Here is a 25,752-nt window from a genome sequence, read left to right as displayed (position 1 = left end):
TCACAAGGAAGCGGCGGGCGGAGTTGAGAGCTCTGCCCACCCGGGGTAAGTCTCGTTGACTTGTCCCCTTTTAATGAACGATAGCTCCCTAAAAGAGTAGTGACTGCTGCTGCCTTTCCTTTTTTAGCGCATCGGGGCGCCGAACGCGAAGAGGAAGGCGAGGACACCGCCGGTTCCCTCCCTGTATTGCTTCTCCGGATTTGTTATTAGTGACTTTTATACCGTGGCGGACGCCACTGGACTTTTAACGCTGTGTTTTATTAATTTTTATTGTTGTCCCTTGGCCAGGGTTGTTTGTTTTTTTTTTTTAATTCATTTTATATTTTTAACTGTTTAAATATAGTAAATTATATTTTATCCTTATAGTTTTAAATTGGTGTGCATTCCCTTGGCTGCCCCACTGCTCTGTCCGTTTTTAGGAGGGTTTCCCCCCTTTTAATAACATCTGTGCGAATAAAACACCTTCCCTCCGTTACATTTGTCTGACTGCTAAACCAGTCGCAGTAATAACAAGCCTCTAAACTGTAAGTCTGTTTGTATGCCTGCCATTTTCTTACCCGTCTGCTCCTTTGCCCAGGAGCATGTTCTGTTTTCCTCATGGAGAGGATTCTGTCACACTGTCCTGTGTTAAGGATAACACTATCAGTCTACCTGAAAAGTATGTAGAGATCGTGGATTTTTGTTCTTTAGACATTTCGTAAATTGTTTCCTCATTCTTACTATAAATAAATCCACTGTACTCGAGTCCCGTGATTGGCTTGCTATAGACTTATAGAGACTTTTATGTCTCTTCATAAATGAATTGATGGGCCAAGGTGTGAGTAAACATCATCCACATTTTAGAACAGTATAAATTTACATTTTCAGTTAAATTGATTGGTAATTTCTTTAATTGATAATTGCATTAATAAATTTTATCAGCACACAATTTTCCTCAATATGATTTTCCATGTTTATTATACTATTATGTAACATTGTGTAAAACTAAGTCATGGCATAGGGAGGGGAAATTCTGATTAAATAATTCTTATTCACTGACCTTATTTAGCCTCTCAAAATATAACCTACTGTAACCTGTTGAGGCCAAACCCATAAGAGCTGAACACTTCCTCTCTCAGCTCCTGACTTCTGCTTTCACACAGTCTGACCAAACAAAATTAGGGCTTCAAATCATTTTGTTTGGCTTTATCAAAGCGAAGTTCCTGCATGAATTAAGACACCACCTATTTTGTCTGGGTAATAGACCACACTTAAAGTCAGTTAAAGTCATCCCAGTATCAAACTTGGCAGTTATATTTCGTTGCTGACCACAAACTCAGTACGTCTGTTTTGGAAAAAAGTTATGTGACACTTTGACATTAGCGGTTGACCACAGTGGGTGTCTTTGAAAGCTGCAGCAGCTTCTTTATTGTAACAGCATTCATACATGTGTAAAAACAGAAAGATCAAAGGCGCTGGTTAAAGTTCAACTTCTAAATAACAGTCAGGTGTCTTTGCTTGTGTTCAAACTTTATACATACTTATAACCAAATCAGAATCGCAACTAGCTCTATCTGACTAAATAAAGAAACGTTATAGCAGTCCAAACACTTGTACATCGAGCCCTGATGACAATGTGCAACTTGGCTAATTACAAAAACAAATATGCGATAAAACCGGGTTAGTTCTTTGTTTTCACTCTCACTCAGATGTGATTATGCCCTCAGACAGCTCTCTCTCTCCAACCTGTAAGACACACACGCAATAGCTTAATAATACAGTGGTGATAAGATAAGCTAAGATAACTCATCGTCACTACAAAGTCATACTTAGCACAAGGTAATTTCTAAGTTATTACCACTCATTTACCAAAGTAATAACTGCTTAATATCCAAATAATATCATGGTAGCAACAGTGGTCACAGTTGAGTAATATTACATTGAAAAATGCTTCTTTTTATTGTAATGAAAAGGGACAGTGGGAACGAAGGGAAAAATAACCACATCTATATTATTCATGATAATCTCTGTCTGTTATTCAGTGTATTCATTAGGCTTGATTTAAAATTTTAGGAAAATTTGACATTGAGGGTTACAAAGAAAATCGATGTCATTCCTATATCCCCCCATTTTGTTGCTAACAGAAGACTGAACTAAATAAAAACTTAAATTTCTAATTGAATTTTTGCTGTTTGCCTCGTAATTCTACTTTGACAACAAGAATATGAACTACTCTAAACAGCTTGTTGGTTTTAATGCTGCCTTGGTACAAAACAAAGATATTACACTTTATACTTCTGATCTATTTGTATTATATTTACTGTATAACACACATTTATGTTTTTTTGTTTATTTATTTTCAAATTTATGAGTACTCCATCCATTTTCATTTGTTTTATGGGTTGTCAAAAAGTAAAGTTCTTGGTTGTATTTTTCATTTTTTTCTCCTGCAGTAGAACAATTTGTGAGACAAATAATGCTAGTCATGCTAGTTAAATGCTAGTTAAACAATAAAAGTCAATGCTGTTATTGTTCAAAGGGGAAAGTAATTGAGTTCAACTTAAAGTTAATTTTGAAACTGAATGAGGTCTGAAGTCTTCATGCCAAATATTTTGAGCTGTTGTGATAAAGAATATGTCTAAAAGATCAGCTTTAAAATTGTATTTTATGTAGTTTTCATTTCAGGCATACATTTCGGAAGCTCAAATTATCACTCGCATCTATACATTTATAACTATTACATATATGTCTAACAATGATACAGACAACACCACATGAGAAAACAAAGATAATACCTTTCACAGAATTAATTTTGTGATACTGTTGCTCAGTAAAATATCTGCTGTCTTTCCATTTTATTTAAAAACTGGATAAGAAAATCAGATGTATCTGACAAAAAGATAAAAATTTTAATATACTACTACTAATAATAATAATAACAATTATTTTTATTACCTCTCTTAAAGCAATCTTTGCCAATATGATACAGTCCCACTGCCACCAACAGAGCACTAAATGAAATGGTAGAAATGATCCAAGGTGTGGCAGCAGAGGAGGAATGGCTCCCTTCTTTGTCTGGATTTGTTGTTTAATTTAATTTATTTTGAGAGTCAAAATAATAGTTAGAAAAGACAGGAAGGTTTAAATGAGAAAAGAATGGTAAAACATCAAATGTCAATTTTAGCTTCTTCATAATAACATTAAACCTCTTGGCAATCAACTTAAAAGCTTCTAAAACACTATGGAAAGTTTGGGACACCTCCATCCATCCATCCATTCACTTCCGCTTATCCTTTTTCAGGGTCGCGGGGGGCGCTGGAGCCTATCCCAGCTGTCATAGGGCGAGAGGCGGGGTACACCCTGGACAGGTCGCCAGTCTGTCACAGGGCTAACACACAGGGACAGACAACCATTCGCACTCACATTCACTCACACATTCACACCTAGTGGCAATTTGGATTATCCAATTAACCTATCCCCTCAAACTGCATGTCTTTGGACGGTGGGAGGAAGCCGGAGTACCCGGAGGGAACCCACGCAAACACGGGGAGAACATGCAAACTCCACACAGAAAGACCCCGGCCTGATCGTGGAATTGAACTCAGGACCTTCTTGCTGTGCGGCAACAGTGCTAACCACCGTGCCACCGTGCTGCCTATTTTAGTTAATTTAGTTTAAGTCTGCAATTAAGCTTTGCACAGTGGAAACTTCTCAGTATTTCAAATATGCTAATACAAACAGATTCAACAGCTTTGCATCAAGAGAATCAGCTGTCTTTCATATCTCAGTTATAAATAAAACCTTATTTTAAAACATCTCAGTGTCTCACCTGTGACGTTCAGCCAGCTCTCTGGTGATTCTCCAACGCCTGAGATGCTACACTTATAAAGTCCTTCATCTGACTTGGAAACTCTCTGGATGGTCATGTTTCCTGTGGAGCTTCTGTGGGTGAAAAATCCATTTTTGTAGAAATCAGCTGTGAAGTTGGAGGATGCAATTTTGTTCCTGCAGCTCAGAGTCACAGTTTCTTCCATTAACACAGGAACAGCAGGACTCTCCAGGATCACAGGACCAGCTGAATGACATGCATTTGATAATTAAATGCATGAAATAAATTCAATTAAAAAATATTAGAAATATTGTTATTTCCTCAAAAGTACCAGTGACAGAGAGGTTGATGCTGTTGCTTCTTGTTCCTCCTTCAGTCTCATGCCAGTACTCTCCACTGTTGTATGTGTAAACAATTTGAATGGAGCAGGATGATCCTGTTGGTGTCCTCTTATTAGTTTTACTACATGATTCTACTTTCCCTTTAATTCTATGCACAACTTCACAATAATCGACTCCTTCACAGTGAAATGTCACTGATTCATATTCAGAGAACTGCAATCTGTTTGGAACGATACGAAGAGAAACTGCATCTGAAACAAAGAAAAAGCAAGACTTAGTTTAGAGTTTTACTACTAAAACTGGCATACTGCTCTTCAACAGTGAATGAATAAAACATTAAATAATGTGCTATCTCATTTTTGGTTTTTTTTGTCCCGTTTGGCTCTTCAGCCATCAGAATTGTTGTCTGAAGGCCAAGAAAGATGCCCAACAGATTTACTTTACCAAGTGGATCATCGTGGCCTTGCCATATTGGTCCATTTGATTGAACTTTATTATTACTATGTATTTATTTTATTTTATTTTATTTTCAGTTGTTACAGATGGGACAGACATAACTGGGCGATAAGAAAGGGAGAAAGAAAGAGAGGAAGAGAAAGAACAACAGAGCGGAAGATGGACGGTAAGAAGGGTCACTTAAAAAATCTCCTGGATGACCTGTTGAGAGAAGAAAAAGCAGAAGAGAAAACAAGCAAAAAAGAGAGCAACATAATAAGCGCAACACCATCACCATAATCTAGCTAACAGTAAATAACATTAGATACTTAACTGAATTTTCTTATGGAGCACGCAAGACCGACAGCGCACAATGTGCTTTGACGTAGCAGCCAAGAAAGGTGTAGTTTGTGTCTGAGAACAAGCGTGTATACACCTGTGTGCACACCTGTGTGGATCAGCACGCTTGTATTCAAAAGGTTTCTCTATGTTATGATCTGCTAGAGGGTGTGGGGAGTGATAGCCCTGTCCCCCAGGGCATGAAGAAGGCATGGAAGAGATCCAGGCACCAGACATCCAGAGGCCCCAGAGTATGAGAACCCAAGGAGGACCATCGGATGGGTAACCGTGCCACCCTCCTGGGAAGAGCTAAGGAGAGCCCCAGACGAGGGATCACACAGCAGCCATGGAGCAGAAGCCATAAAGGGGCTGCAGTGACATGCCCGCGGGCTCTGCCGGCAGCCAGCTGTGCCAGAGCGCACCGAGCCCCAGGCCCAGAGGCCTGAGGGCCCCCCAACCCCGGAAGCGGCCTGTCCAAGCCACGGGCCCCAGGCCCCGCCAAGCAGCTTGGCGTGAGCTGGTACATACCCGATCACCCGGCCCCGGACACCAAGAACCACCAGCGTTTGAGGGCATCAGCGGCAGGGAGTGTGCTCACATATACAAATAGTCGGCACTCACCCAATGTGGAGACAGACAGAAATAGACACTGTACACACAATCATACTCCCCATACATACTGTACACCCAGGTCCAGGCTATCTGTGCTATCTCGTTCAAAATGTGACCTGATATTGATAAACACATGCAAACAGCTGGTACTCACCAACTTTCTGATCCTGTACCATCAACAGAATCATGATGGTCATCACTGAAGAGGGACAAAATAGCTAGTTACTATAACACATACTGTATAATTGCTAAATATACTGTACTAAGTATAAATGTAAAGTATTATTACATCTCATACGTAGTACATAAAAAATACAATAGCCAACTCTTCTTACCTAAAATATAAAACAAATAAAACTGTCATATTTTTAATCAGAATAAATAACCTACATTTTATAATAATGTGGAAATAGAGAAAGTACTCACACAGTCTGATGCAGAGAGCGCTGATCTCCATGTCGTCTTGATGTATACTGAAGACTGTAACAGCAGTGAGCAGGGGTGTCTCTTTGCTAGTAAAAGTATTTTAAATAGTTTTAGAACCTAATGCAACTATCTAGTTTTAGAAAAGCTGTTTCCAAAGAAGCTGAGTGTCTTTTGTGTCAAGTCAAGCCTCACTGTGTCAGTTCACTGTCAGTGGGCGGAACAACAAACCAGTTCAGACTAATGCTGTGTTTGATGCAGCTTGTAGACTGGTTCCTGTTTCCTGTGCTCAGTTTGGTGAACTGTGCTGAGATATGTTACAAAATAGTAAACATTTAAACCTCTTCTCAGGGTACTCAGCCCACTCAGGGAATCACCAAAGTCATTGAAGATATGTTCAATCACAGGACAGTAAATGTTACTATACAAAGTAATGCCATTCTGACATTCAAACATAGTTCATTTTTATATTGTTCTATGTCATAAATGTGCAAAAATACTGAGATTTAATGAATGAAACCTAAAAATCATTCAAGTTGAAATTACATCTACAAAACAATACCTCATTACGCCTAAATATAGTTAAAAAGTGAACTGAGACCTTTTCTCCTTAACATCTCTTTAATCTTCTCAGAAAACCACACTACATGGGAACAATAAAGTTTGACCATGCATAGGCTGAAGCTAATTTGGTAATCATGCAACTACCCACACCTGGGCAGAGCATGTGCAGTGTGTGGGCATGATGTTGTCTCTGAGGAAGCCAGTTTTCACAGCCAACCCAAAGAAGTCTGTGGTTGGATGGATGGATAAAATAAATAAATAATAAATAATTTGTTTGACATATTGGACTTTCAGTGTGTTGTATATATTTTGTATAAAGGTGTGGATACAACAATATTTAATACATAGAAATGCTTAATGCTATGATTGTCTTCACCCTGGTTAGTTATGCACATTACTATCTTCATTTGTAAATCATCATATATGCATCACTGGAAAAACTGACTGCTATAAAGTAAGCCCTGGTTTCAAAGGGTCTGTCTAACTTTCAGACGTCTGAAAGAAAATGATGATGAAAGAAAATGATCACAAAATTCGCAGAATGAATCTGTTTTTCCTTGGTTGGTTTAGCCAAAGGAGTTCATTTTCCCTCATCATGCACAAGGGACGTCCTAGTTTAGACTTATACTAAAACTATTGTGATAAATGAAAAAACAACAACACTTGAGCAATTGGAAGCAAAAAAGAGGTGTGTTTTAAATACAGGCTATTACATGTTCCAGAGAAAGAAGTTCAGTAAAAATACTTGTTTCCCCTGCATTTTCTGCTCCCTCAAACAAAATGGTAAGCAACTTTCAAATCAATGAGCAAATTAATGGCACTCAGCGGCTTTCTGATCATGTGCACACAGCAGGATCATGAGGGTCATCACTGAAGAGAAAAAAAAAAGAGCCCCAGATTATAAAAATTCTGTTGACTCCTACACTGTTCCAAAAAATAGTAATGTCAAAGTATCTTACTGTATATTTTACAGTTTTGTACTGTCTTTCTAGAATATCATTAAATTTACATAAGTAGACTGTGATTTTACATGTCAAATGTAAAATAACAAAACATCACTGTAAATATAGTAAAACACAATTTACTTGTTTTTAAATATATTTTTTTGTACATACGCGTATTTAAATTGTAAAAATACATTCAGAAATGTATCATAATTTCACAAATATTTGTCTGTTATGTGAGAGAATGATCTGTTAAATTCAAATGTAATACTGTGGAAAAATATATAAAATGATCGAAAATTAATGAGAATAATCAATAATTAAAGGAGTATTTGAATTATAATTTTGCTGAAAATTTCATGTCATCTAGGTCTGATTCAATAATTCAGAGGTAACAAGTGAAAATATAATTAATAGGAATAAAAACAAACAAACATATAAAACATTGCACGGCCACGCTGTGCTAATTATATATTTTAAAAAATAAATGTAGAGGTAGGAATTGCAATTAATATAAATCTCAAAGCATTCACAACATTCCTGAACAGAAATAGGCCTCTGCACCTGGGGTGAGGGTGTGGCCATGAAAACAATGTGACATGCCATTGGATGTTGGGACACATAATAACATGACGCTAAGCATCGGCCATTGCTATTTAGGGCGATCGTGGCTCAAGAGTTGGCAGTTCGCCTTATGCTCAGAAAGTTGCCGGTTCAAGCCCTGGCTCGAACACTCTTGGTCGTTGTGTCCGTGGTCAAGACTCTTCACCTGCTGCCTACTGGCGATGGCCAGAGGGGCCGATGGTGCGATATGGCAGCTTCGCGTCTGTCAGTCTGTCCCAGGGCATGCGATCCATTATTATTTAAACCAACTGTTAACTGTATATTTCTGTACATTTACGTATTATGATTCATATTGCCACATTCATTGACCTTGTTTATCGGTAATTTCATTGTTTAATCAGGTTAAAATGTTCCTAATTTAATGTCTAAAGGCACTTGGAAAAGGCAGAATCCCATGTAAAATTAGCGCAACAAACTGTATTGTCATTACTGGAAATAACCGTATTTTTATGAGGAAGTTATTTTCTGTTATTTTACGGTAGTATTTTGGCGCCCCAGCTGCCGGAATATTACCGTTTTTTTAAGATGTTTTTTTTAACAGTGTACAGTTGCTTACAAATGGATTGAAACATCTCATAACCACTACACAAAAAAACAAATAAAAAATAAAGGTAATTTTTTGGCATTTAATACATTTTTTAGGTTTAATAAATTAGTTGTAGTTTAGTAGTTATGTGGAAATAGACACACAGTCTGATACACAGAGCTCTGACCTCCATAATGCTGTGGTGCTGACCATGTGGACAACTGCCAAATGTAAAAAATGGGCTTGGCCCTTCTCTTCTTAGCGATTACCAACCAATCTCACACTTAATGTTCATTGCTAAAAAATTTTAAAGGGTTGTAGCTAACCTGCTGACAGTTGTCTGGGACAAATAATTTGTATTTGACAAATTTCAGTCTGGTTTTCGTAAAGCTCATTCTACTGAGACTGTTCTTTCAAGTGCAAGTGAATGTTGTATTTTGGTGATGTTGTCCTCTGTTAACCAACACATTTTGCTTAATTAATTCATTAAATAAGCAAAAGTGTTTTTGTATCTGCTTTGCAGTGGTCTACATCATATCTATTTTGTCTCAGTACTAGACCACACTTAAAGTCAGTTAAAGTCATGCTCAGTTATATTTCATTGCTGATCACAAACTCGATTGTTTTGGAAAAAAGTGATGTGACACTTTGACATTAGCGTTGACCACAGTGGGTGTCTTTGAAAGCTGCAGCAGCTCTTTTATTGCAACAGCATTCATACATTTGTGAAAACAGAAAGAAGATTGAACAAGTTGGTTAAAGTTCAACTTCTAAATAACTGGCAGGTGTCTTTGCTTGTGTTCAACTTTCTATACTTACAACCTCGTGGGAATGGCAACTAGCTGTATTTCACTGAATAAAGAAAAGCTATAACAGTTTATAGGCATGCAAATCAAACTGAGATAAAAATTTGCAGCTTGGTTAATAACAAAAAACAATATATGACAAAAACAGGTTACTTCTTTGTTTTCACTCTTGCACAGATGTGATTATGTCTTCAGTCAACTCTCTGCAACCTGTAAGACACACAAAAGAAATGTGGAGGGGAAAAAAACCCAGAATAAATCACAGCAAAATTTTCTGGCTCAACTTCACCTACTTCCAAGGTGCATGGGGAAGATGAAAAAAATCATAATGCAGGAAAAAAAAACAGAATAGACAAAAAAATTATTGTGATGCATGTCTGTGAGGGTCTGGACTTCTTTAAGTTTCCTTGAAAAGCCTAGCCCCAATATCATGTGATTTCACCGTCAAAGTGGCTCTTCTATGTTGTTCTGAGTGTGTGGTCTGACTCAGTTAAAAACTGGTTCATCCCAAAGACAAAACTGCTAAACACAGATGTAACAATGTAGTGTATGCTGTACCGTGTAGTGAGGAATGCCCGGACCTCTACATTGGAGAGACCAAACAGCCACTTCACAAACACATGGCTCAACATAGAAGAGCCACCTCCACAGAACAAGACTCAGCAGTCCATCTGCATCTAAAGGACAAAGGTCACTCTTTCGAGGATGCCAATGTTCACATTTTGGACAGAGAGGACAGATGGTTTGAAAGAGGAGTGAAAGAAGCCATCTATGTCCACTGTGAGCGACCATCTTTGAACAGAGGCGGTGGTTTACAACACCAACTGTCTGCCATCTATAATCAAGTTCTAAGATCCCGTCCCAGACGCCTTAACGCCCACTCACATCCTGGGCCATCTGACCTCAGAGAAACACATGATAGGATGGGGCCAGGTTTCACAATGAGCTCACCCAAAACCCTGGCTGATTGTGACCTACACCCGCTTTCACACCTTGGCTCATGTGAGTAGGTAGAGGATCATTAGGGGGTCTATGACCCTCTTGGGGGAAACTCCCATAGGGCTTAAAATCTGGGACTCTCCACCAATTGCTCTTAAAAGTGAAGAAGCTTCTCGGATGAGAGGTGAAACATCTTCAAGGAAACTTAATAGAAGTTCAGAGACTTTTTCTTTTCAAGCTCCTTAGACTATGGTACATATTACAGACCAATATTCACTTCTTAGAGTAGTTCCCAAACAAGCATGTTCATTGAAAAACATTAGTTTTCTTATTCTGTGTACTGAAATCAGCATTTTTACATACACATTGGGAGTTAGTTACTGGTATGAATAAAAAAGTATACTTAAGCCATGTATGAAGTTGTCTATTTCACCCATCGCAAACTTAAAGATCTCTTTTATCCATCACAGATTGTGTGAATGCAGCACATAAGGCATCCCTGTCCCCAGTCTTACTTACAGTATTGTAGAATAGAAGGGATCCACAGTGATGGGTTGGCAAGGACTTCCTGAATAAATCGCTCTGCTGGTTCCTGCTTCTGCTTTGACAACACATGAAATTAAATCAGTTGGTAGCCAAAAATTTTTACATATTAAAATACTTATTTCTTTTAGATCAAATTACTTGCTTATGCTTTTCAGTGCCATGATGGAGATGCGTTTGAATCACAATTAGTCTTACCTTGTGGTTGAGCGAGGCTTAAGTTGTAGTAAATGGGTCTAGAGGGTGATGCATCTTCATCTTGTAATGAAGAGGGACAGTGCGAGTGAAGGGAATTAAAACCACAGCAATATCAGTCATGATGATCCCTGTCATTCAGTGTATTCAATAGGTTTTTAAATTTTACAAAAATCTGACATTCGAGGTTAGAAAAGGAAACTGATGTCAGTCCTACATTGGCCGATTTTATAAGGTGTTGCTAATGGAACACTGAGCTAACAATGAAACAAAATCATTACACTTTACAGTTCTGATCTATTTGCATTAGATTTACTGCACAACACATACTTTATGCCCCCAAAATCTCAGATATTTTTTAATGTAATTTTTTGATGTTTCATTCTTTTTGTTTGTTTTTTTGACTACCGCATCAAAATTTTCTTTGTTTTATGGGTTGTCAAATGGTAAATTCTTGGTTTTATTCTGCATTATTTTCCCCCTGCAGTAGAACACTTTGAGACAAGTAATGCTGGTCCCTAAATATTTTTATTTAAAAGAGAAAGTAATTGGGTTCAACTTAAAGTTAACTTTGAAACTGAATGCATGTCTGAAGGTGAACTTCATGCCACATGTAACTATTTTGAGATACAGTAAGTTTCTAAAAGATCAGCTTTAAAATCATATGTGGTTTTTGTTTGAGGTGTACGTTTTGGAATCTGAAATTATCTCTCACATCTATACAGTTATAAATATTTCATACACGTCAAACAAAAACGCAGACAACACCACATGAGAAAACAAAGGCAATCCTTTTTGTTGCTGAGTAAAATACCTCCCGTCTCTCTTACAGCAGCACCTGTTGCTCTGCCTGCATCTATGGAGATAAAAAAAGAAAAAGCATGCATTTTTTGTTTTTGGTTTTTTGGGGTTGTTTAAACACGTTAAACAGATATAAACAATTTGTTCAAGCCAATTAGTTTCTGACATAAGAAAATCAGACAACGTATCTGGCTGACAAACTAAACCATATAGTAATAATAATAATAACAATTATTTTCATTACCTCTCTTCCAGTAACCTTTGCCAAAGTGATAAAATCCCACTGCCACCAACAGAGCACTGACTAAAATGGTGGCAATGATCCAAGGGGTGGCAGCAGAGGAGGAATGGCACGCCTCTTTGTCTGGATTAGTTGTGTAATTTAAATTTTGAGAGTCTAAATGATGGTTAGAAAAGACAGGAAGGTTTTAATGAGACAAGAATGGTAAACCATCAAATGACATTAAAAATCTTGCCAATCAACTTAAACATTTCTAAAACACCATGAAAAGTTTGGTACACCTATTTTAGTTGTTAATGTCCAATTAAAATTTGCACACTGGAAACTTCTGAGTATTGCAAACATGCTAATACAAACAAATTTAACTGTCACGGCTGCGGTGGCAGACGTGTGACATGACTGACTGGGGAATGAAGAAATACACACAAGCGCAGAATTAAACCTAAGAGCTAGAAATCACAATCCTGGAAGATCAACAGAAAACAAAACCCCAATAATCAAAAACCAAGAACCAACAGACTAATAAACAATACAAAATCAAAACACTGGGCCACGAGTCCAGGACCGTATAATTAACAGTTTTGCATAAAGAGCATCAGCTGTCATTCATATCACAATTATGTCTAAACCTATTTTAAACCATCTCAGTGTCTCACCTGTGACTTTCAGGCAGCTCTCTGGTGATTCTCCAACTCCTGAGATGCTACACTTGTAAAGTCCTTCATCTGACTTGGAAACTCTCTGGATGGTCATGTTTCCTGTGGCTCCTCTGTGGATGGGACATCCATTTTTGTAGAAATCAGCTGTGAAGTTGGAGGATGCAATTTTGTTCCTGCAGCTCAGAGTCACAGTTTCTTCCATTAACACCGGAACAGCAGGACTCTCCAGGATCACAGGACCAGCTGAATGGCATGCATTTGATAATTACATACATGAAATAAATTCAATTAAAAAATATTAGAAATATTGTTATTTCCTCAAAAGTACCAGTGACAGAGAGCTTGATAATGTTGCTTCTTGTTCCTCCTTCAGTCTCATACCAGTACTCTCCACTGTTGTATGTATAAACAATTTTAATGGAGCAGGATGATCCTGTTGGTGTCTTCTTATTAGTTTTACTACATGATTCTACTTTCCCTTTGACTTTATGCACAACTTCACAATAATCGACTCCTTCACAGTGAAATGTCACTGAATCATATTCAAAGAACTGCAATCTGTTTGGAACGATACGAAGAGAAACTGCATCTGAAACAAAGAAAATAAAAGACTCATTTAGAGTTTTATTACTAATATTGGCATACTGCACTTCATCAGTGAACAAATAAAACAGTAAATAAAAGAAGAAAAGATATAACATTCATTTCTTTCTCTTACAAAAAAGCTATTTTACCCCCCCCACACACTGCTTGTTTGTTCAAAATGTGACCTGATATTGATAAACACAAGCAAACAGTTGGTACTCACCAACTTTCTGATTCTGTACCAACAACAGAATCATGATGTTCATCACTGAAGAGAGAAGAAAAAAGAGCTACACAGTAACTAAAACACACACTGTATAATGGCTAAATTTACTAAAATCTTAAAAGTAAATTATTATTACATCTCATACATAGTCCACAAAATGCAATAGCCTTCTTAGTATAGTATAAAACAAATAAAATTATCATATTTTTTTATCAGCATGAATAACCTAAAAAATGTTTTTAGAATAATGTAGAAATAGACAAATTACTCACACAGTGTGATGCAGAGAGCTCTGACCTTCATGTCGTATCGCTGTATATAGAAGACTGAAGCTTATCTGAAATGAGCAGGGCTGTCTCTGTGCTAGTAAGAAATATTTTAATTTTAATTAAATAGTTTTCAGACTTAATGTTATTATCTAGTGTTACAAAAGCCAATTTCAGAGAAGTTGAATGTCTTTTGTGTTAAGTCAAGCCTCACGGTTTCAGTTCACTGTTAGTGGGCGGAACAACAAACCAGTTCAGACTAATGCTGTGTTTGATGCAGCTTGTAGACTGGTTCCTGTTTCCTGTGCTCAGTTTGTTGAATGTTGCACCTCTTCTCGGGGTACTCAGCCCACTCAGGGAATCACCAAAGTCATTAACGTTATTTTCAATCACAGGACAGTAAATGTTACTGTTACATAAAGTAATGCCATTCTGACATTCAAACATAGCTTAATTTATATTGATCTTTTTTACGTGATTTAATCCAGATATACTCAAAATGATAAGATAAAATAAGATAAGATAACCTTTATTAGTCAGACACGTGGGAAATTTGTTTTGTCAAAATGATGTCAGGAAGAGAATCTTTTCATGTGTGATAATTGGCATATCTGCTTAAAATGTGTTGCTCTGGTGGCAATAAGCAATAAACACATAATATAAAAAAAACATAGTGTAACATTTCAACATTTATTTAATCTTTGTCACTGAATTGTACTCCATGTTGATGCTATTTGATAAGAGAAACAGATTTCCCATACACATAAAAGTGAAGACATCCCACCAAAAGCACCAGCAGAGCCACCATCATGATAGCAAAGACAGTTCATAAAATAAGGTAAATATGACAGCCATGGTCTCTCTGAGTCTCTTTCTGATTGGATACAGAGATGATAGAAGTTATATTGCGAGACACAGTGGATTACCAAACTGCTGAACTTCAACTGTCTGCTATTTCCTTTAATGAACTTGTAAAGCATTATAGGAAAATAGCAGACAAATGTTCACCAAACAGACCAAAATAAATTGTATATACATATATACATATACATATATGTATATGTATATATGTCAGTGGATCACCAGCTTCTTGACAGACAGAAAGCAACAAGTGAGGCTGGGGGAGATCACCTCTGAAACTCGGTCCCTCAGTATTGGTGCCCCTCAAGGATGTGTCCTCTCACCACTACTGTTCTCCCTCTACACTAATGACTGCACCTCCAAGAACTCAGCTGTAAAACTCCTAAAGTTTGCAGATGACACCACCATCATTGGCCTCATTCAGGATGGTGATGAGTCTGCATACCGGCAGGAAGTTGAGCGGCTGGTACTCTGGTGCAGTCAGCACAATCTGGAGCTGAACACTCTTAAAACTGTAGAGATGACAGTGGACTTCAGGAGACATCCCTCAACTCTGCCCCCCCTCATCATATCAGACAGCCCTGTGTCGACTGTGGAGATCTTCAAGTTCCTGGGTACCACCATCTCCCAGGACCTGAAGTGGGAGACCAACATCAACTCCATCCTCAAAAAGACCCAGCAGAGGATGTACTTCCTGAGACAACTGGGGAAGTACAGTCTTCCACAGGAGCTGCTGATCCAGTTTTACACTGCAGTCATTGAGTCTGTCCTGTGCTCCTCCATCACAGTCTGGTATGGTGCAGCCACAAAACAGGACAGGAGCAGACTGCAGCGGACTGTACAGGCAGCAGAAAGGATCATCGGCGCCCCCCTGCCCTCCATCCAGGATCTGTACCTCTCAAGAACCAGGAAACGGGCAGGGAAAATCATCACAGACCCCTCACACCCTGGACACAGACTTTTTGACCTGCTGCCCTCTGGCAGATGGTACAGAAGCCTGCAGACCAGGACCACCCGACACAGGAACAGTTTCTTTCCCCTCGCCATCTCCCTTCTAAACAGTTGACCTGTCACACTGCTCCCACTGCCAGACTGCAACTGCACCTTATGTACATTCTGTAGTATTCATTCCACCTCATTTCATTTCTGTATTTTATGTATATACGTTTAGATTAGTTATTTATAGTTGGTTTACACAGCTTTGTGTATGTATGTGTATGCATGTGTAATGTATATATAGATACGTGTGTGTGTGGGTGTGTGTGTGTGTGTGTGTGTGTGAGATTTACATTGCTGTGCTGGAGAGCCACCATCTACCGGAACCAAATTCCTTGTATTTGTCTGCACATATACTTGGCCAATAAACACGATTCTGATTCTGATATATATATATATATATATATATATATATATATATATATATATATATGCTTTGTTTTGTTTTCTGAGTCATAGATATCACTTAAGATTTTTAGATAGAAGTGATTTAGATGCTGAGAGGTGTGCTCTGCTTGTTTCTGCTTGATATGACAGGCTATATATTTGTTCTCAAAAGGTCCAAATGGAGATAAACCTTACTGGTAGTAGAAAGAAATGTGCATATGCAAGTGAAAGATGTCTTAATGGTGCACTTTCTGTATTTCATGTTAGAAAAATTGCTTTGAATCAAGCGCTTTGATTTAAGCGCACACACAATAATATACATAGACTATGTCAGCCGACCATTCATGATAACAAACAATATGAAAGGGCAGTAAGTAAAGAACTGATGTACAAGCATTGGTTGAGTAGCAAAAATATGAACACTACAGAAGTGTTAAGTAATATTAAAGCAGTTTCTTTAGCTGTTTCATTGATGTTTGATGATCTGTGGATGATCACAGATTATTATGTAGTGAAGGGAAAAACTTTTCCCCTGCTGCAGTCTAGTGGTTACTCTCTGTACTGTGTCATGTCATCTGACTTATTACAGACTCATTACACTGTGATACAGTGTCTGTGGGTGTGTGGCAAAATTTCAGTTATCTGTGATTTCATTTCCCTGTTATTGGCAGAACTTTGTGCCATCAGAAATTGAATTTGAAAACATTAAATTCGAATTTGAATTGCTCAGATTGAATCTGATTAATTTGCTTTGAAATTTTATTTCATCCTTGTTTAAATTTAGCTCTTGGATGCTTTCAGTTTCACTTCTCATCATTCAATTTCAGTTCTTAAATTCAGTTTATGGGGTCATTCATCCGGGTCCTTCAAGAAAGCCGCAGAGTAATCGAGCGCTGATTAATAGAGCGCCGATTAATAGAGCTACATTATACCTGTGGACCCAGAGTGTTAGTGAGCTGAGTGTTATTACAACATCTTGAGCTGGAGCAGGGCACAGATTACATGTTCAGCAGATAAACTCTCAGGTTGGTAATAAATGTATTACGTGTATAAGAAAAAGCATTATGTAAACAAATGATAGCCTAAGAGTAACTGTAATGCTTATTGTAGCTGTTAGCTTAAACAATTTTATGAAACTTTGAAGTTTCGTAAAATTGGGGACCCAAGGAGCCCAAAGTGACCCAAGAAAACACTCCCAACATCATTCAACCAAAAAGCAACATTTTTCAAATTTGTCACTGCAAAATAGATCAAAGATTTCTGAAATGCTGAGACCAGGCAACCTAACCAAACAAACCTCTTGTTGTCAAGGGCTGTGGGTAGCCAGCAGCAATGGACGACCCAAAAAGTCAAAAGGCAAATGGTAAACTCAAAACAGCTTTATTATTGAACACTTGGAAAATCAACACTAACTAAATGGGCAGGCAGGGAAGCTGGCTGACAAGCAGGCGGAACACACAGTGTGGAACGAGGGACAATACAACACAGGATGGAAGAAAACAAGGGGCTTAAATACACAACGAATGCCAAGGAACAGGAAACATGGGGAACACAATTTTGGCTATTTACACACAACAAGACAGAGGATGCAAACAATGGGACCACACACACACACAGGCCAGACCCAGACAGACATGACACAGACGAGACCGGGAAAGAACAACAATCAAAACATAACTGAGGCAATGAAACACGAGAACACAGAGAAAGCACTGTTACAGTGTACATTTTAGGACATCCTCAGGTCTCAGGAAAAAAGCCGTCAGGTCTCAGAAGTCAGCCAGTCAGTCAGGTCATCAAGTAAGTTGCAGTTAGGTTGTGAAAGTTACATAATGCATATCAGAGATATACCATACCATCTCAGGCGTGTGCCTGCCCAAATCAAATTGAATATTTTTTTCATGTCATGATTGAACATGGTACACTGACCAGGTTGGGCATTCAGATATATTGAATTTAATGTGTTATTTTACAGATGAAGACCCTGAAACTAAAGTGGGTGGTGATGAAATTTGCAGTTTAGGTGAATGCCTGGACATCTAACTAGATCATTAACATTGACCTTTTTTTTTGCATCACATTTCCAGCCCTTACACACTTGTTTACTATGCTTGGTCATTGCACAGTTACAGTATGTAATATGCATCTTATTTTGCAGATGAACTTCCTGAAACTCACATAGGACAAAGTGCTGCAGACCAGGTAAAACCATGGCTTCATCTTGAACTGACCAATTAATTTCTTATAACTGTCATAAATGTGGATTATTTCACAGTGCATCCTACAAAAAGTATATCTTGTCTGAATGTGTTCATAGGATTTCCATCTAGAAACATCCAGCTCAGCTGAATTTGATGCAGGGAGGGTCAGAAAGAAAAGCCAGTCCAAGCAAAGGAAGGAGGAAAATGTAGGGTCATCTCTAGGTCCAGGTGGAGCAGTGAGCCATGGCATGTTACCGCATGCAGTTGTAGAGGCAAAAGAAGCTATGGAGAGAGCTGAAGAACTATCTGAAGGTAATGGAAATAGTGGGCATTTAATAGTTTTTGCAGAGTCTTTCAACACAACTCCAAAATTACCATCATGTAAGCATTCTTTCCCATTTAGGGCTAAAATCAAATCATACGACGAAATTGTAAATAAAGGCATAAATGTTTTCATTCTTCACTATTTGGTGCTCCAGTTGGATAAGATATTCTTCTACTAACTGCTGGATCAGTAATGATTAGCAGTAGCTGTATGTTAATGTATGCTACTGTGTGTTTTTTATTTCCAAGTGTATCTTTCACGTGTTCCATATGTGAAAGAGGCTTTAATTACATACAAGGGACGTTTGGCAAGGTATATAGAGGTTCTCTTCATGGTACTCCAGCAGCTGTTAAAAGGATCATGTGTGGCCAACAAGGGATGGAGGACAGCGACATTCATCATGAGATAAACGTTTCATTGTAATAAGTTTTACATGCTTGTTTTGTTTGATTGTTTGTTTGTTCCTAAAGCTGTAACATACTATGCCTCTGTTTTGTGTTTTGTTTTTTATTCTATTGTATTAGGAGACTGACAATGTTGGGATGAGACAGACTCATGGCAGTTGCCCGCACTGAGTCCTGTTTTTTGTTGGCAGCTGAATACATTCATGACACAACCCTGGAGCAAGTGCTTCACACAGACAGCTGCTTGGTGAAGGTACCAATAGTCATATTTTTATGTTTAATATATTTATGTAGATGTTAATAATGTTATTACATTCATATTCAAAAAATACTTTTTATTGCTGGCATTTGTTTAAATATGTACTTGAAACCATGTTTGTGTACAACATATAAAAAACTGATTACTTTTTTCTTTCTCATGTTTTCGACCATTTAGAATTACCAAAATGATTTTTCTTTGCCAAATGCCAGAAAAGTATGAACTTGGTAAAAGAATAATCTTAACTTTTTCATATTAAGCTTCCTTAGTGTTTTGGTAGAATTGCTTTTTAACATGGATGACTTAGTTACACCAGAATGGACCAAAGTTCCTGTAAAATATTGTGAGAAGCTAGTGGAAGAAAACCTAAAATATTTGAACTGAGTCAGATTTGTTGGCCACCATCAGAGGTGGGTCGAGTATCCAAAAATTGTACTCAAGTAAGAGTAGCATTACTTTAAAATATTATTACTCAAGTAAAAGTAAAAAGTAAAAAAAAAAAAAAAAGTAGTCGTCAAAAAAGTTGCTCAAGTAAGAGTAAAAAGGTACTTGGCGAAAAGACTACTCAAGTAGTGAGTAACTGGTTGTAATGTCCGATTTATGTTTAAATAAATGCTATCAGACAAACAAAAATAAATAAATATATAAATTTTAGTATTTTCAAATATAATATATGTAAAAACATCAACAAAATAAGGCACAACAATTCTAATTTCCAGATTTCAGTTTTTCACAACAAAGCTTTTTCACCAGTACCTACAGTAAATAATATAAATATATAAACAGTGCAAACAATTTCCAGTGACAAGATATGCTGTAAACTTGTAAATATTTTGCTCCAAATGGCACAGCAGCCTCAGAGAAAACATTAGAAAGAGGCATCTTGAACATATGTACATACAAGGCAGCTCACTTTACCATAAATTGTATGGCTGTGCATTTATTTCTGCATATTTAGCAAAAATGTGCCATTTCTTAACTCAGTGAGGTGATGGTTAAGCTTCAGCAGCAGTTTGCTCTCAAGGTTCTTTCTGTGAAGCTGCAACTGTTTAGCAGTGAACAGGAGTCCTGCATGACTAAGAAGTCCTTCACAAGCTCCAGAAGCAGGAAGAGCTGTATTGAGTTTGATCGACAGCTTCTTGATGTGAGGAAAGCCATGCAATAGATCCACACCTCCAGTGAATGGACATAAAAGGTACCTCTCCAGCTCTCCTGCTTCTGGCTTTCCTGACCTAATGGATCCATCATCTTCGTCGGTTAGGCTGCTGTTTGTGCTGGCCTCATCCAGCTCTGTGTCTAGGTGATGTCTGATGAAGTGGAGACCTGTGTAAAGATGTTAGGTTTTCAAAAGAATTAGATGTGGTCATTATAGTGCTGTATATACTGCCAAGCTGCAGATGTTTGTTTGGAGCTAGCCTCCAAAAGCTGGCCATACACTGTGCGATTTTTGGCCCATTTTGAGCCGATCTTTCAGTCACGCAACCGTTTTGGGGATCAGCCTAAGTTTTGCCTTAATCGTGTGTGCATCGTGTAGTATACATGGGGTAATGAAAAGCAGTTAACACCTCACGATCATCTCTCAATCATCAATCGTATGGTCGCAAGATAATCAAACCTGTTTGAAATCCTGTCGCCCCTCAACGCAGCCTCTCACACTGCGCACGCACAAACACAGAAATGAAAGTGAAAAGGTGGAGCAGCACGGCAGTGCAGCGTGTGATCTGGACACAAGAGATGGAGGCACAACTTGTAGGATGAGGCAAGCTCATCCGAGTACGTAAGCGTAGAGCTGCCACCCAGGCAAAAGAAAAATAGAGCTATATCACGTTATAACGTGAAAGGTTTATTGTTCTAACAAAATACTTTTCATGTTCGTGCAATATACCTTTCACGTTTGAACAATATAATATCACGTTCATACAATATAATATTTATATTGCCCAGCTTAATGCAGACTGTTTAAACTAAAAAAGCTGCTGCTTCACATAATAAACTCTGTCACCTGCAGTATTGCCTTCTGTTTTAACAGTTAAAGCAGTAGAGACGAGCTGTGTTTACATGTGCATGGAAATCTAGCGTCATTATCCAGGCTAGCTGTTGGCTTATAGCTCACGCTAGCTAACCAGCGAGCGGTTAAAAGGATAGCCGAAGCTGCACAAAACACCCACAAATTTATATCACTACAATGTAGCGCCGAAAATATGACTCGCCGCTCGAGCTCGACACAGCTGCTGTAACATAAGACTGACATCCAGCTAACCACAGCTAAAAAGATATTTACAGAAAACTTACCGTTTCCTCAGGTTACACGAGTTGAGTTGTTTCACGCTGAAAAGTTGGTTTGTTTTGGCTCTGACTGAAGACACCGACACTGAAGACATAGCTGTTCTTTTGTGCTGCTTTTAAGAGAAACATTGTTAGTATATGAGGCCAAGGGTGTTCATCCTCTTCAGCTCTAGCGTAAACAACTGGCTCTGCCATGTTTTCATGTGTTTCTTCTTTCCGTGTGTCCGCTACTTTGAAACGCTTGGGCGGCTCTGCCCGCCACAGTTTCAAACTGGTCATGTGACTGCATGGCCACATCTGATTGGTAAAAAAGTTACCGGAAACTCCACTGGCGGCATATTATCTAATGTGTTAAACTAATTATTTTTTTTAAAAATAACGAGTCGAATTTTGCAAATGTAGCAGAGTAAAAGTACCGTTTCTTCTTCACAAATGTACTCAAGTAAAAGTAAAAAGTATCGTGGAAAGAAAGTACTTTAAAAGTACATTTTTTTCAAAAACTTACTCAAGTAAATGTAAAGGAGTAAATGTAACTCGTTACTACCCACCTCTGGCCACCATGCTCTCACACACACCATTCACCCCTGCTTTCAAATTTGCAAGAAGACTGCAATCAGAGCTTTTTGATGGTCCCTTCCACACATTGACTTTGTTGGTCTTAGTTCCCATTGTAATTGATTGAAATTGAAATTGTAATTGCATTTGAATACTAGTCCAATTTGGAGTAATAAAGTGTTGTTCACATAATTCACAAATTTCCAGTGGTAGACATGTATGTTAGATTGTCAGACCTGGCTCCAGATTGTTTTATTAATATCATACCTCCATGCCTGATTCCCAAGATCTCGCATGTGAAATGCCATCTGCATTTGACCCACAACATAGAACCTTCCTGGAAAATCTGAAAAGGCAGAAACAGTAAAGTGGCCACTCGTACATAGGATTGAATCATGTTTGGCGCTATGTTTGGTTTTTGGCCTCTGTTACATTCCCCAAGAGGATGCTGGTTTTCCCTTGTGCTCTGCCTAGGCTGTGTTTCTGGGCCCTCCGGCCATTTTGACTGCCATAGTTGCACAGGCTTACATGCCTTTGGGATTGTATGTGCCTCTTGACTGTGTTCAGACTGACGGTAGGGGAGAGCTGCCTTTTGTTTTGTAATCCCTTGTATTTTCCTGTTTATGTGTTGGTTAGGCAGGTTATCGTTTTAAGTTGTATATTTGGTGTTCTTTGGAGCTAAGTAAGTTCCTTTTAGTTTCTATTAGGGATGTTTTGTTTGTTATGTTGGTCTTGGCTCTCCCTGAAATTAACTGCCACTCTGAAATTGAACTTTAAAACTAGCAGGAAATAAACCTTTTAAAAACTGCCTTCTTGAATCCTCCTTCACTATTCATACTTTATCTTGGTCCCCTAGACCAGGCTTGGCCAGCTCCAGGCCTCGAGAGCCGGCATCCTGCAGGTTTTAAATCTTACCCTGGGTCAACACACCTGAATAAAATGACTAGTTCATTACCAGGCCTCTGGAGAACTACAAAACATGTTGTGAGGGTAATTCAGCCATTTAAATTAGCTGTGTTGGATCAAGGACACATCTAAAACCTGCAGGACACCGGCCCTCGAGGCCTGGAGTTGCCCACCCCCTGCCCTATTCTACTCAGGGGAGATAACACCTCAGTTTATCTCACATCCTTAAAGCAACTTTGTACACTGAATATAATAAAATTAAGCAGTAAATGCCATATTCAGACCTACCTGTCAATCCCCAAATGTATCCACATTCCAAAGAACTTCAGTTTATCATTGCCTATATGAAACAACGAATAAGAATTACAAATTGTTTCGACAGAAGTACCATCAAAACATGACAGGAAGGTTAATTGAAAAGATAAAATAAAAACCATCAATGTGCCAGGTGTCATTTGGACCGCGGCTGATGTAATTCCGACAGGGAATTTTCTTCTTTCCAGGAGATCTCCTCTGAAGACCACTGGCATTCATATCCCTCATTATTTTAGCAACATTGTCTCTACAGTGACAATAGATTTTACTCTGAGCTCAACAGTAAAACAAGAGAATACTTGATTATATTAACTAGACACTATGGAAACCAACCTGTAACAAGGCCGCACTCCTCTGACATCACTTACCCACTTTACCATTGCCCTTATTCCTCAGGAGACCACTGTTTCATCTCACTCTAAAAAAGAACCAAACAATTAAATGATTATTTTAAACAATAACTAGAGAAAATAACATTTATTCTTTCTACAATAGCTCATACCACAGACTTCAGGAAAATATATATTTCTTGCAGTGATGTTTTAACGCTTACCTCCACAGCTTTGTGGATTTCAGTAAAAGGTCGTTGGGGGCATCTCCGCGTCAACCCTAGAAGTTTTAGAACTCTTCTCAGATGCCTCTCACTGTTAAAAGACAACACAGACTGGTGACAAGGCTAGTCGCTTGTTGGCACATCAGTTACGACGTCAGGCCTCCTCGCGTGTGATACCCAGTATTAAAAACTCTTATGACATTATCACTACAGATCCCTTGGAAACTAATTCTACCTTTAAAACATTTTACTCTTCGTTGTATAAGTCCGAATTTCCAACGGACAAAGCTAAAATGAATGAATTACTTCATAATCTTTCAAACCCTGTTATTGGTATTAATATTGCCGGGCAATTGGACTCCCCATTATCTGTTGAAGAAGTATTAAAAGCTATTACAGCTGTGCAGTCTAATAAAGCCCCAGGCCCGGATGGGTTTCCAATTGAATTTTATAAAACATTTATTGGTAAATTGGCACCATTGCTTTTATCTGTGTTTAATGAATCCTTAGAAAGGGGTTCATTACCACCTACTTTCACACAAGCCACCATAGCGCTCCTTTTCAAAAATGACAAGGACCCAACCTCCTGTGGTTCCTACAGGCCATTATCTCTGCTAAATGCCGATGCAAAGGTATTGGCTAAAGTAATTGCATCTCGCCTTGAGGATGTGCTTCCACGCATTATATCTGAAGAGCAGAATGGCTTTATAAAGGGACGGCAATTGTTTTTTAATACCCGTACACTCTTTAATGTTATTTACTCAAAGCATCTATCTGAATTTCCCGAACTTGTGATTTCCTTAGATGGTGAAAAGGCTTTTGATAGGCTGGAGTGGGAGTACTTGTTTGCAGTTTTAAAGAAATTTTGGATTTGGCGATACATTTATTTCTTGCTTCTTTATTTGTACCCCAAAGCCAGTGTTCATACTAATGATGTTTACTCTGATTATTTTGCGCTGGGTCGTGGTTGTCGTCAAGGTTGCTCTCTGTCACCTTTACTCTTTGCCATTGCCATCTGAGATCTTCCTCTGTATTCAGGGGAATCATCCGTAATGGAATTGCACATAAAGTATCATTGTATGCAGATGACTTGTTATTACATATGACTGACCCTGCACGCTCCATCCCTGCTGTTTTAAGTATTCTGGAGAACTTCAGCTCGTTTTCAGGTTATAAATTAAATTTGGGGAAAAGTGAGTGTTTTCCCGTTAATACGGCAGCACATCAACTTCAACAGTCCGATCTACCCTTTCATCTCAGTCTATCAGGGTTTAAATACTTGTGGATTAATGTGACTCGCCCTCTGTCTGGCCTTAAATCAGCTAATTTGATTCCCCTCATATCAAGGATTACATCTGATATTCAAAGATGCGATAATCTCCCCCTTTCTTTAATCGGTAAGATTAATGTTGTTAAAATGAACATCTTACCAAAATTTTTATTTTTATTTCAGTCGATTCCCTTATTTTTGCCAAAACATTTGTTTTGTTTCACTGGACAAGATTATTGGTTCTTTCATTTGGGGAGGGAAGCCACCTAGGGTTTCTCAAACTTTACTGCAGAGATGCAGATTTAGTGGAGGACTAGCATTACCTAATTTTCTAGCTTACTACTGGGCTGCTCACATCCTTAAACTTTGCTACTGGCTAAAATCTTCTGGTTCCTCGTGGTGTAAATTGGAGCTATCATCATGCAAGGGCTCTTCTATACCAGCTTTGCTCTATTCCTCTTTACCCGTAAAACCCTCTCTGTATACTGATAATCAGGTGGTTCTTAACACACTCAAGATCTGGTTTCAGTTTAGACGGCACTTTAATTTTGTAATGC

General features: G+C 38.3%; 1 protein-coding gene and 1 long non-coding RNA gene across 2 annotated transcripts; both read right to left on the bottom strand.

Annotated features, from left to right (window-relative positions):
* Positions 1 to 3,690: 3,690 nt before the first annotated feature.
* LOC112845976 (low affinity immunoglobulin gamma Fc region receptor II-like) lies at positions 3,691 to 6,473 on the bottom strand. Its single transcript, XM_025905145.1, has 5 exons — positions 5,962 to 6,473; positions 5,690 to 5,734; positions 4,140 to 4,400; positions 3,809 to 4,054; positions 3,691 to 3,707 (listed from the first exon to the last, which is right to left on the bottom strand). Exons 1-5 carry the CDS (start codon positions 5,990 to 5,992, stop codon positions 3,691 to 3,693), a joined length of 600 nt encoding a protein of 199 aa, XP_025760930.1. The 5' UTR covers positions 5,993 to 6,473.
* A 14,081-nt stretch (positions 6,474 to 20,554) lies between these two features.
* Positions 20,555 to 22,051, bottom strand: LOC112846492 (uncharacterized). The gene is made up of 2 exons (XR_003219488.1): positions 21,603 to 22,051; positions 20,555 to 20,633 (listed from the first exon to the last, which is right to left on the bottom strand). It is a non-coding gene; the product is annotated as an uncharacterized LOC112846492 (long non-coding RNA).
* Between the last annotated feature and the right edge of the window lie 3,701 nt (positions 22,052 to 25,752).

The sequence above is a fragment of the Oreochromis niloticus genome, linkage group LG3 (assembly GCF_001858045.2).
Source record: "Oreochromis niloticus isolate F11D_XX linkage group LG3, O_niloticus_UMD_NMBU, whole genome shotgun sequence".
In the NCBI taxonomy this organism is placed as follows: domain Eukaryota; kingdom Metazoa; phylum Chordata; class Actinopteri; order Cichliformes; family Cichlidae; genus Oreochromis; species Oreochromis niloticus.
This window is presented reverse-complemented; position numbering and strand designations above follow the sequence as displayed.

Bases quoted from the DNA above. Each gene is read 5' to 3' on its own strand.
- LOC112845976 (XM_025905145.1), bottom strand. From the start codon at position 5,992: ATGGAGATCAGCGCTCTCTGCATCAGACTGT. The intron at 4,401-5,689 runs GTGAGTACCAGC...TCTTTGTTTCAG, and splicing joins GGTACAGGATCAGAAAGTTG to ATGCAGTTTCTCTTCGTATC. The intron at 4,055-4,139 runs GTACTTTTGAGG...CATGTCATTCAG, and splicing joins CATCAACCTCTCTGTCACTG to CTGGTCCTGTGATCCTGGAG.